Raw genomic sequence first — 12,534 nt, 5'->3', positions numbered from 1 at the left:
CAAAGTGCATGGGAAATGTCCTCTAAGCAGGGGTCTACTCACACAAATGGTGACATTTCACCTTCTGTATACAGGTTTGGAACAGGGTAGCCAGCCAATCCTGGTCATGAATTCAATGTGGGTGAGGTGGAGATAGCTGTTTTCCATCAAAAGCCAGGCTATGGGTAAGGAAGGAGGAGCAGGGCTAAGTCTCAACCCCCTGGGAAGGGAGGCAATGGGAATCAGCTTGGGGGAAAGGCCTCAAGGCAGCAAGCCCTGAGAGGTGGTGGTCAGCAAAAAAGCGGCTTGGTGCTGTAACGAGGCGGTGTGGCTCCCGTCCTCATCCGGGAGGGTAGAGCCCCGTCAATCATCCATAGGGGCAGGGCCTCGAAGCGGAAGTCCCGCCCCCCAGAGGGTCAAGTGGCGACCCAGAAGAATAAAAACCAGCCCTCAGCCCTCAGCCGGAGCCCAGCCACCATCAGGGGCAGACGTGTCTGCGGGAGCTCCTGACTGGGAAGCTGCTGAGGCCACAGGCCGGTGTCCGGACTGGCCAGAACCTCCCCGCTACGCCGAGGAGCGGCCGGAGCCAACCCGCGCCCACTACGCCGAGGAGCGGCCGGAGCCAACCCGCGCCCGCTACGCCGAGGAGCGGCCGGAGCCAACCCGCGCCCGCTACGCCGAGGAGCGGCCGGAGCCAACCCGCGCCCGCTACGCCGAGGAGCGGCCGGAGCCAACCCGCGCCCGCTACGCCGAGGAGCGGCCGGAGCCAACCCGCGCCCGCTACGCCGAGGAGCGGCCGGAGCCAACCCGCGCCCGCTACGCCGAGGAGCGGCCGGAGCCAACCCGCGCCCGCTATGCTGAGGAGCGGCCGGAGCCAACCCGCCCTTATTGCGGCCCTGAGGACCCCCGGAACAGGCCTGGCCGGACTTCCCAGAAGAGCTGCTGGACCTGCCGCCCAGCCCTGGCTGGGAGGAGCCACTGTGGTGGGACGTCCCTGAAACTGATCCCACGAACCAGGTAGGCTCGGAGGGGGATACTGGAAGTAGCCCGGGAGCAGCCGACCCGAGTCAGGCTGCAGACCTCCCGATACCCATGGCAGTGTGTTGCGGTCAGTATCCCCACTGACCACTGCAGTGGTCACCGCTACTAGGGCCCCTCCCCCTGGCCTGAGGAGGCCATTAGGCCTACTGTGTGTTTTTGCCACTGCTCTGCCCTGCTCCAAAGGGCCAGGGCTGTTATAACTGTGTTTGGTGCCCCGCCCGAACCTCTGACTTTGCCACGGCTCGGCCCTGTCCCAAAGGGCCCGAGCAACCCGCACTCCTGCCAGCCTGCCCTGAACCAAAGGGCCAGAGCTGGGATAACTGACTGTATATTATTGCTCAGCCTTGCAGCAGGCGGCCTGAGCTTCTAATTAACTGTGTGTTGGTGCCCGCCCGAACCAAGGGCCAGGCCCTCGTTGACTGTACCACTGCCTGGCCCTATCCATAGGGACCAACTACCCGTGTGGTGGGTGACAGTCCCGAGACCGAGACCCGCAGACAACAAGTCGAAGCCGGTGTGGCTCCCCTCCTCATCCGGGAGGGTCGAGCCCCGGCGAGTCTCGCTTACAGTGCTCAGGACAAGGAAGAACCCTGCCAAAGGCCCTGAGGCAGGTGGGACCAAGAGAAGTGAAGGGGAACAACCCTAGGGAGCTGTAGCCAAAGGTGGGCTCAGGAATTGTATTATGCTATTTGCTTATATTTGGAAAATAAAGCTGTGCCTGAGAAGAGACTCTGAGCCTGACTATGGGTCCTTTTGTGGGCTGGGGACGAGCTAGCCCTTTCCAAGGTGTAAATAGTGACCCAAGGCACAAAGTCATGGGGAATCAGGCCTGACAGGTGATGCCAAGCCCTAGGCACAGGCAGAGGTGCTGGAACTAGGAGCACACTCTGGCTTGAAATGGTTTCCATCACATACAGGGGTTACAGTGTGGTTCAGTGGCTCTCAGCACCCCCCATACGCCACTGGGCAAATTTCCCAGCAGCACCAGCACTGTCTCCACATGTGGCTCTGATCCAGGATAGGGCTGCCAGGCATCTGGTTTACGACTGGAACGCCCAGGCAAAAAAGGGATGCTGGTGGCTCCGCCGGCAAGGCTGAACAGGCCTGGTCAGCGGTGCAGCAGGGGCCCAGGGCTAAGGCAGGCTCCCTGCCTGCCCTAGCTCTGCGCAGCTCCTGGAAGCGGTCACCAGGTTCGTGCAGCACCTAGGTACATGGGCAGCCAAGGAAGCTACGTGTGCTGCATCGCCCCAATTGCTGACTATGCAGCTCCCATTTGGGGGGGCAGCACCTGTGGGTGTGAGGGCAGCACATGGAACCTTCCTGGCCCTCCGTGTGCCTAGGAGCTGCAAGGACCTGGTGGCTGCTTCCTCAGAGTCATGGTAAGCGCTGCCAGGACCCCAGACCCCAACCCCCTTCCTGCACCCCAGCCCTCTGCGCCAGCCCAGAGTCCCCTCCCACACCCAAACTCCCTCCTGGAGGCTGCACCCCCTCTCCCCCGCACAGGACCCCAACCCCCTGCCCCAGCCCTGAGCCCTCTCTTGCATGCAAAAAACCTCATCCCTGGCCCCACCCCAGAGCCCACACCTCCAGACGGAGGTAAGGCTGCCAACCCTCCTAGTTTGGCTGGGAATCTCACAGAATTGGGCTTGATCTCCCAGAAGCTACTGAAGCCAATCCAGGAGATTGTAGGCCTCTAAAAGTCCGGTGGTGCAGCAGGGCTGAGCCAGGTTCCCTACCTGCCCTGGCTCTGCCCCGCTCCTGGAAGTGGCCAGCATATCCGGCAGTGGCCCCTAGGTGGCCACCGGGGGGACCCTGAGCACTGTCCTCACCCTGAGCACTGACTCCACAGCTCCCATTGGCCACGATTCTCCGTGCCCAGCCAATGGAAGCTGTGGGGTGGTGCCTGCAGGCAGGGAAAGCAGGCAGAGCTGCCCAGCAGTCTGTGAGTTCAGGAGCTGTTGCTGGATCTTGCCTCCGCTTCTGGGAGCCACTCGAGAGAAGCCCTGCCCGGCCGAGCCTGCACCCCGCAGTCCCTCCTGCACCCAAGCCCCTGCCCCAGCCCCCTCCTGCCCCCAAGCCCCTGCCCCAGGCTCAGCCCGGAGGCCCCTCCCACACAGGACTCCTTCGGCCCCGGCCCAGGGAAAGGGAGCGAGTGGGGGCGGAGCCGTGGGGAGGGGGCAGGACAGAGGGTTCAGGTTTGTGCCATTAGACGCCTGGCAGCGCTAACCCGGGAGCAGCTCCCCGCCCTTCCCCCCGCCAGGCAGGCTCTGCAGCCGGCTCCGGAGCGCGGAGCTCTGCCCCGGCGCATCCTCCCCCTGGCCGGGGGCTCGGCCGAGCGAGGAAGTCCGGCCCTCCCGCTCGCGATTGGCTCCTCGGCTCAGGTACTGCCCTCGGCAGCGCGCATAGGTCGGCGCCGCTGTTTCTCCGGCTCGGCGAGCCCCGCCCTGGGGCTGCGCGCTGCGGCGGGGGACCGGCCGCGCCGCGCCGCGCCGAGCCGAGCCTGGGTCCCTTGCGGAGCGCAGCGCCGCGCCGCGCCGCGCCGGCGGGCTGGGAGGAGCCGGGAGGAGCGCGGCTGCGGGCTCAGCCATGGTGAGTGGCTGCGGTAGGGGTGTGCACGGGCCGCTCTGCTTTCGCTCGCCGGCGGGGGACACTCGCGCGAACAGCCGCGCGTGGGAAAGGCGCCCCCTGGCCTGGCCGTGGGGCTTGAATGGGCTTGTGGGAGGGCGAGGGCGTCGGGGAACAGGCGTGACAGAAGTGAAGTAATTCTGTGCCTCTGAGCCACACAGAAGGGGAGGGGGGGCTGGGAACAGATGACAGAGCATGGACAGATTCCCATGTGGTAAGAACAGCTGGAGGCCAAGAAGCTTCAGGTGGTGGTGGGTCCAGAGTAGCAAATGGGATCTAGGGCGAGGTGACATCTAGCACTGGACCCGTTTGGGAGCGGGAGTGAACGAAGAGAGCAGGGGCAGCTCCAGGCACCAGCAGGCCACGCACGTGCCTGGGGCGGCAGCCACGGGGGGGGGGCGCCCTGCCGGTTGCTGTGAGGGCGGCAGGCAGGTTGCCTTCGGTGGCATGCCTGTGGAGGGTCTGCTGGTCCCGTGGCTTCGGCAGACCTCCCGCAGGCTGCCATCGAATCCACGGGGCTGGGGACCTTTTGCAGGCAAGCCACTGAAGGCAGCCTGCCTGCCGTGCTTGGGGCGGCAAAATACCTAGAGCCACCCCTGAGAGGGAGAGACCATTAAGGCAACTCATGGAGTGTCTAGCTAGCATGGTGAGGCGTGCATTAGGAATCTCTGGAGAGACAGATGGTCTGGCCAATATCTGTGCCACTTGAGAGCCTGAACAGCCCATGTTTTGCATGGAGGTGCTCTCCATCATCTAGGAGCTTCCCATGTATCCCACCCTCTATGTTATAGCCACCTGTAATGTCTTGGCTGGACTCCTCCGTTCCAGATTTCTGAGCAGGACTTTGAAATAAATAATGAGGATTTGGCCCTTCAAGGAATCTGTCTCAGGTTTTACACTGAGCCCAGAGCAGGCCGAATCGGGGCCCTGAGAGTAAAGTCAGTGCTGTGAGGCTGCCTGTGTGCACAGAGATCATAGGAAAGTGCAAAATCTTAGTGTCTTGGGTTAAGGAGAGGGACACACATAAAGCCACCAACCTTCCAGAATGGGCTGGACTGGGACTGGCTGGCTGGCTCACCTCACCCAGACCTGAACTCAGCACAGCCTACCCAGAAGCTCTCAGATGGGGAGTGAGTCTTCAGCATCATCATTTGGCAACCACACCAACTCTAAAACTGATGAGTGGCAGCAGAGGACTAAGCTGAGGAGCCACAGTCTCTGAATCAGAGAAGAATGGGAAATACCTACACATGTAATTAGTTACAGAATTATGGTATATTGAGGTCTGTGTTGGAATAGAAAGCTATCCCTTTAAGAATGTGGGGAGGTGGGAGGGGGTGGGGTTCTGGTCCTGTTTGTAGGCTAGGGGACTCTGTGGAGAAGTGTCTGACTGCTGCAGTGCTCCCAGCCTGGAAAAAGGAGGGATGAGTTGTGCCTTGGTCCCTCTAGGGAGCAGTCTGTTTTCTCTCTCTCTGTTTTGGGTTCTTGATTGTTGTTGTTCTGAAGTGTAAGAAATACAGTAGTGTTATGTTGCAACCTTCTAGTAAGAATATTCTATGTTTTTATCTAACTTCTCTGTATGTATGTGTGCCATGGAACATAACAAGAATCACTAAAGGGTTAGGACCTAACTAATCAGACATTGGGGAGGAATTAACAAGAGGCAGTTAACTAGCAGGCAGTGGACATATGTTCTGTTTCAACTTAATGCATTAGCCTACCCAATAGAGAGGGGTGAAGTACACTAAAGGCCTCTGAAAGCAAAGGTATTCTTCCCTCCTCCCCGGAACAAATTTCTTGTACGTGTGAATTTCACTCCAATCATGAGGCTTGCAGTGTGCAGCCTCAACAGCCCTGAGACTTTCCTTCATTGTCAAAGAACTATATTCTGTTGGCCTTGGTCACCACCTGTGTAATGCCTGCCCACTCGGTGTGATTTTCTACGGGTGTCTGGGTCCTGGGAGAGGCTGATAAGCATGCTGCAGTGGTAGTTAGCAGAGCCTGATCTGGCTCTGGCAGCAGAGGCTTATGCTTTTAGATTCAGAGGTTCCCCAGGTTCAGTCCATGTTACAGGTGGATGTTGTTTACTCGAGCAAAGCTCTGTCTGATGCTGATAGGAGTCTGGCCTAGTCAGGAACTGTGTCAGGATCTCAGATTTTAGCCCTTCAAAGCAGATTGTGTGTGTGTGTGTGTAGATTTTCCATCAAGTAAGGTGTTTGCATGGCCCTTATCACTGAAACGTCTGAGCGCCTCTGTAATATGCAAGCATAGAAGCCACTGGGCCAGAGGGAATGTGTAAGGTGAAAACCGCAGAGGCTGAGGGAAGGTGCCCAGCAGTGAGCTCCAAAGGAATAAGCCCGTGACTGGTGATGCAGTTTGTTGACACACCCCTTGATAGCCCTTCTAAGCTACAAACATTTAACATTAGGCAATGGGGATTTTGATAGCCAAGACTGTGAATCTGTCAGCAGCTGTTTGGTCTGAACAAATAACCCATCCCGGGTTGTGGTGGGGGCGATCCGCACCCTGCAGGGGCGGCTCCAGGCAGCAGTACACCAAGCGCATGCCTGGGGCAGCAAGCTGTGGGGGGCAGCCTGCCGGTTGCTGGCAGTTACGCTACCTTCTGCAGCATTTATGTGGGAGGTCCACCAGTCCCACGGATACGCTGAAGGCGTGGGACCGGCGTGCCGCCTTCTGCAGGATTTATGTGGGAGGTCCACCAGTCCCACGGGTATGCTGAAGGTGTGAGACCGGCGTACCTCCCGCAGGCGCGCTGCCGAAAACCACCTGACTGCCGTGCTTGGGGCGGCAAAATACATAGAGCCGCCCCTGGTTAACTGATGGCAGCTGGAAGTCACTACATTGTTCTGAATCCTGTTAGCTTAACGTTTGACAGTGGTTGTGTTGATGGAAAGGTTCAGCAGATGGCAGCTTGAATGGGGCAGGGACTAGAGGGCGAGTCATAGCCTCGCTAAACAGTCACACAGCTCTGGGCCCTTTGGGAGAGAAGATTTGGGAGGTTCATGAGACAGGAAGAAGAGATGATTAAGCCAAGGCTACCAGAGTCTAGATCAAATGAGAGACTAAAGGCACAAATCTACAAACCAAGAATAGTTTTGGGCACTAAAGAAATCAAAGTGGTCTTTGCGTTACACTGTTATTACAGTACAATAATAGTCCTCTATTTATTGATCTTTCATCAGTGGCTCTCCAAGTGCTCTTCAAACATTAATAATTTAAGCCTCAGAGTGCACCTCCCCCCAAACTCGTACAGATGAGTAAACTGAGGCACTGAGCAGTTCTGTGATTTGCCAAAGTTCACACACTGACTCAGTGACAGGGCCAAGAATAGAACCCAGCAGTCCTGACTCCCCTGTTGCCCATTCTAACCATTGGATCACACTCCCTCTTCCACTCTGTTGGGGAGATGGCGATCTTTTAAGATCCAAGCTTCTGCCAGTAGGTCAGCAGGAATGTAGTGGGTACAACAGGAAGCAACAGATTCATAGACTCTAGGGTCAGAAGGGACCAATATGATCATCTAGTCTGACCTCCTGCACAAAGCAGGCCACAGAACCCTACCCATCCACTTCTATAACAAACCCCTAACCTATGTCCGAGTTATTGAAGTCTTCAAATTGTGGTTTGAAGACCTCAAGCTGCAGAGAATCCTCCAGCAAGTGACCCATGCCCCATGCTGCAGGGGAAGGCGAAAAACCTCCAGGGCCTCTGCCAATCTGCCCTGTAGGAAAATTCCCTCCTGACCCCAAATATGGTGATCAGCTAAGCCCTGAGCATGTGGGCAAGACTCACCAGTCAGCACTCAGAAAAGAATTCTCTGCAGTAACTAAGATCCCATCCCATCCAACATCCCATTACCGACCACTGGGCATACTTATCTGGCGATAGTCAAAGATCAATTGCCAAAATTAGGCTCTCCCATCATACCATCCCTTCCATAAACGTATCAAGCTTAATCTTAAAGCCAGATATGTCTTTTGCCCCCACTACTCCCCTTGGAAGGCTGTTCCAGAACTTCACTCCTCTAATGGTTAGAAACCTTCGTCTAATTTCAAGTCTAAACTTCCTAGTGTCCAGTTTATACCCATTTGTTCTTGTATCTACATTGGTACTAAGCTTAAATAATTCCTCTCCCTCCCTAATATTAATCCCTCTTATATATTTATAAAGAGCAAACATATCCCCCCTCAGCCTTCTTTTGGCTAGACTAACCAATATTTGCCCTCCCTCTCTGCTAAGGAAGCTGAAGCAGGATCTGAAGCATTTAAGTGGCTTATTTGGAATAAGCTTCCCAAAGCAACAATCAAGGCTGATTTGAGAAGCATTGGGAGGATGAGAAAGCCAAGGCTCATTTGGGCGGTGGGGGTGGAGTCATCTGGGCATTATGGCTCCCTCAGGCCCGTGCTTCCAGTTGATAATTAAATTGCTCATGTTTCCCAGCAGAACCAGGGCGGGACAGGCTGTTCCAACATTAGCAAACTCCTGATAAATGGTATTTGCATATTGTTTCATAAGCTGGGCTGATGTGTGTCAGGGCCCCCACAAACAGGAAGCCATGGAGATTATCATACTTTTTAGGACTCTGTGTTTAGCAAAACAGCCAGGACTCTTAGCACTTTACAAAGCTAACTGTAACTGTGTTTTAATTGCCAGCAGCCTCTTCCTCCCACCCCTGTGCTAAGTAGAGAAGGAAACTTGGATGCTGGGGGCCTGTGTCTGATTTCACTTCCACTGGTGCAAGTGCAGAGCAGCTCCAATGAAATCAATGGCCTAACTCTGATGTGAGGTCAGAAACAGGCCCACTGTTCCTGTGGCATCTGTTATGCTCTCATGGGATGGGGACTGGGCTTTCTCTGGTCCCATAGACCCTCCCATGGAATGTTTGTCCAGCACAAATGTTTATTCTTCGCCTTTGATCTTCTAGTTCATACTTGCTTAACTTGGTTCCATAGTCCATTCCTTTACTAAATCAGTGGCTTCAAACAACAGACACCGATCACTAGCTAACTGGGACATATACAGCAGCATACATAGAACTCAGAGGCTTTTCTTCCAAAGCACAAACCCTAGCACTTATGCTGAAGGAGACTTTATTTGAGTGGTGGTAATATTAAGGTATATAGATTGTGGGTTGCAGCCACTAGGAGGCAACATAGGCTCACACTTAAGCAGGATCTGAGCACACTTCTCCAGTTGGGGTGCCACAAACCTGTTTCCCCAGTGCATGAAGGAAAATGAGTTATGTGAGGCCATCAACTCTTCCCTCTCCTGGATTACTTATCAGCTCTTTGCTCAGCCAGAGCAAGCCCACTAAAGGAGAGTGGATTTCAGTGCAATGCACTGCCACCCCGATGTAACGCGGTCATGGGGAGCCAAAAATCCCTACCGCGTTGTAAGTGAAACGCTGTTATATTGGGGTAGTGGCGGCATTTTAAAGGGTCCAGGGCTCTGGCCGCTGTGGGGAGCCTGGGCCCTTTGAATTGCCAGCCCAGCCCTGCTGCCGCAGCCCCAGAGTAGCAGCAACAGGGCTCCAGAGGTGATTTAAAGGGTCTGGGGCTCCCTGCAGCAGCCGGAGCCCCGGACCCTTTAAACGCTGCCAGAGCCCCGCTGCTATCACACTATATGTGAACCTGGGTTCTATCAGGTCGCCTTGTAGCGGTGTACTTCCATTTAAATATAGCATCCTTTGTTAGTGCAGGGCTAATGGTAAGCAGAACGGAAATGGACGGGCTCTGGTTAGATTTTAAAAAGAGAAGGGAATGGCTAGGAGGAAGGATAAGTGCAGGGTTAGAAGACTTGAGAGGTTCATGAGATAGGAAGAAGAGATGATTAAGCCAAGGCTACCAGAACCTAGATCAAACAGAAGATTAAAGGCACAAATCTATAAACCAAGAATAGTTTGGGGCACTAAAGAAATAAAGGTAGTATTTGCTTTACATTGTTATTACAGTACAGTAATAGTTCCCTATTTATCCTCTTTCATCAGAGGCTCTCAAAGTGCTCTTCGAACATTAGTAATTTAAGCCTCACAGTGCTCCTCCCCCAAGACTCGTACAGATGAGTAAACTGAGGTTAGGAGGAGACATGAAAGTGTGGACGCATGCACAAACACCCATGTAATTGTGGTGTTTGGATGTAGGGTCCCGAGATGGGAGAGGGAAGTAGAATGACTTTAGAATTTGATGTATAGCTGCAAAACCAGGGAAAGTGCTGCATGGTTCAAGATAATGAATGCAAAGACACGGGGTTGATTTTTCTTCTCATTTATATCCTTGTAAATCAGGAGTAACTTCATGGAAATCAATGGTGGTTACACGCTCAGCCACCTTGCACTGGTGCAGGTTCAGAGCTGATAGCAGAATCAGGGCTTGTGTACATCAGAAAGTTGCAGCGCTGGTGAGGGAGTTACAGCGCTGCAACTTTGAAGGTGTACACATCTGCAGGGCATCACCAGCGCTGCAACTCCCTGTTTGCAGCGCTGGCCGTACTCCCGTTTTGTCTCGGGTGTAGAGGATCCAGCGCTGGTGATCCAGCGCTGGTAATCCAATGTAGACACTTACCAGCGCTTTTCTTGACCTCCGTGGAAGGAGGAAGCCTCTGGTAATCAAGCTGGTCTCCTTCCCCGGCTTGCTCTCGCGTTCCCGGAACCCTGAGCAAGCAGGTCTCCTTCCCTGCGGTTTGCAGGGTGGTTCGGGGAACGCGAGAGCAAACCGCGGCGAAGCTGGTCTCCTTTCCCGGTTTGCTCTCTCGTTCCCGGAACCCCGAGCAAGCAGGTCTCCTTCCCTGCGGTTTGCAGGGTGGTTCGGGGAACGCGAGAGCAAACCGTGGCGAAGCTGGTCTCCTTTCCCGGTTTGCTCTCGCGTTCCCGGAACCCCCCTTGAAGCCGCCCAACAGCGCTGCAGTGTGGCCACATCTAACACCACTTGCAGCGCTGGTTGCTGTAAGTGTGGCCACTCTGCAGCGCTGGCCCTATACAGCTGTACTAATACAGCTGTAACAACCAGCGCTGCAAAATTTTAGATGTAGACATGGCCTCAGACTGTACTACCAGGACCAGCTCTAGCCACCAGCAAACCAAGCACATGCTTGGGGCAGCACAATTCCAGGGACAGCATTCCAGGAGTTGCACTCTTGGAGGTATTTTTTTTCACTTGAGGCGGCAAAAAACCTAGAGCTGGCTCTGTGTAATACCCCTGTTCTGCACTGGTTTTCAGCACACCACGGGCAGAATCTTATTTATATCTCAGCAGCATCTAGAGGTCCCAACTAAAGATCAGGGGTCTGGTGTGTGTGTGTGTGGCTGAGGAAGTCACAGAGTGAGAGGCAGCCCCTGCCCTGAAGAGCTTACGGACTATAAATAGACAAGACAAAGGGTGGGAGAAACAGATATTGTGATCCCCATTTACAGCTGAAGAACTGAGGACCAGAGGTGTTAAGTGACTTGCCTCAGGTCTTTCAGGGAGTCTGAAATCCAAGCTGGAGTCCAGTGCTTTAACTTACCAGACCAGCCTTCCTCGATGAATCCCATATGGGGATGGATTCAGAATAACTCTGTAGGCTTTGGCAGAGTCACTTCAGATTCTGTGCTGTGTAACTGAGAGCAGGCTCTGGCCTTGAAAATATGGCTGAGTACCCAGTGTAAGATGCCAGCATGCTCTGTGTTTCAGAAATCCTGGGTTTGCTGAATGAACCAGCTCCCACATGTCTTGCTATTTTTAAGAATCCTTTTGCTCATCACCTGCTCGAGGGAATGTTTTGGATCTGCCTCATACACTTTCTACATATGGTTGTAAACACATGAGTGGGTGCAGCAGGCAGCCAAAGGTGTGCCAAGATTGCAGAGCTCTAGCCAGGAGGAGGAGGAGGTGGCAGGAGAAATACAATGTGTAAACACCATGAGGTCAGCTTTTCCCTCTGCTTTGAGCCACTCAATGCACTACACAGCTCTCAGGGAAACTTCAATGGGCAGGCCCAGGCTGGTGAATCTGACTGGGACCTGAGCGGAAGTTCTGTGGGGTTTCCAGAGACATAGGCCAAGGCACAGATTTTCAGCAGTATTTAGGCTCCTAACGCCCATTGAAATCAACTGAAGATACCTTAAAGGGGCCAGCTTTTCTGGTCTCAGGTTGGGCATGGGGACCCAAAACTCCATAGTTCCAGGGCCAAGAAGTGACCGCTGTGATCAGCTAGTCGGACCTCCTTCATAACGAGGTAAATTGAGACAACCAGACTTCTCAGTTACCTTTGAAAATCTTGGTAATTAGGAGTATTGCAGACCCCATTTGGATTGACTAGAATGATCAGTGCTGCCAGCTAAGCAAACAGCAGTTAAAGACAGCGCTCCAGTGGCTAGTTGTTGCAGATTCATGTCAGACCTGAAATCTATATAACAATTAATTGATGTTTTAATTAACACACTGCCAGAAGAGAACGCAACCAGGTTTGTTAAGCACTTTGTTGATCCACCAGATAGGTGTTATAAACATAAAATAATTAACCCTGTCAAAGTTAAAGTAGCTTCTCATTGGAGGCACTTAATTTGAAACAGGGTCGATGCATTTATTTGCAAGAACTGAAAGAAAAGCCCGTCCTGAAAGTGAATCATCTACATTGTGATACTGACAATCTCCAGCCTAGGGGTTATGCCAACATTGCTTTCAGAATGAGTAAAGCTTCCTCTGCCGGTCATGTCAGATGAGGTTTTTTAATGGGGCTTTGAATGGGAAGTTCTCACGAGCTCAGTGCTCTGGAGCTGCCATCTAGACCTTTTCTCCGCTAAGGCATTAGCCAATACATGGCAACTAACATGAGGTAAAATCCTAATGTAGACAAGACAGATTGTAATTTTAACATGAGTTAGCAAGGCAA

General features: G+C 53.8%; 1 protein-coding gene across 1 annotated transcript in view; it reads left to right on the top strand.

Moving 5' to 3' along the window:
• Positions 1-3,548: 3,548 nt before the first annotated feature.
• The window catches only part of ECE1 (endothelin converting enzyme 1), a 131,780-nt gene continuing 122,794 nt past the window's right edge, over positions 3,549-12,534 (top strand). Inside the window, exon 1 of the mRNA XM_030537452.1 lies at positions 3,549-3,609. Coding sequence (XP_030393312.1) covers positions 3,607-3,609 — 3 coding nt within the window. The 5' untranslated portion in view covers positions 3,549-3,606. The remainder of the gene's footprint in view (positions 3,610-12,534) is intronic.

Source organism: Gopherus evgoodei, chromosome 18 (assembly GCF_007399415.2).
Source record: "Gopherus evgoodei ecotype Sinaloan lineage chromosome 18, rGopEvg1_v1.p, whole genome shotgun sequence".
Taxonomy (NCBI): domain Eukaryota; kingdom Metazoa; phylum Chordata; order Testudines; family Testudinidae; genus Gopherus; species Gopherus evgoodei.
This window is presented reverse-complemented; position numbering and strand designations above follow the sequence as displayed.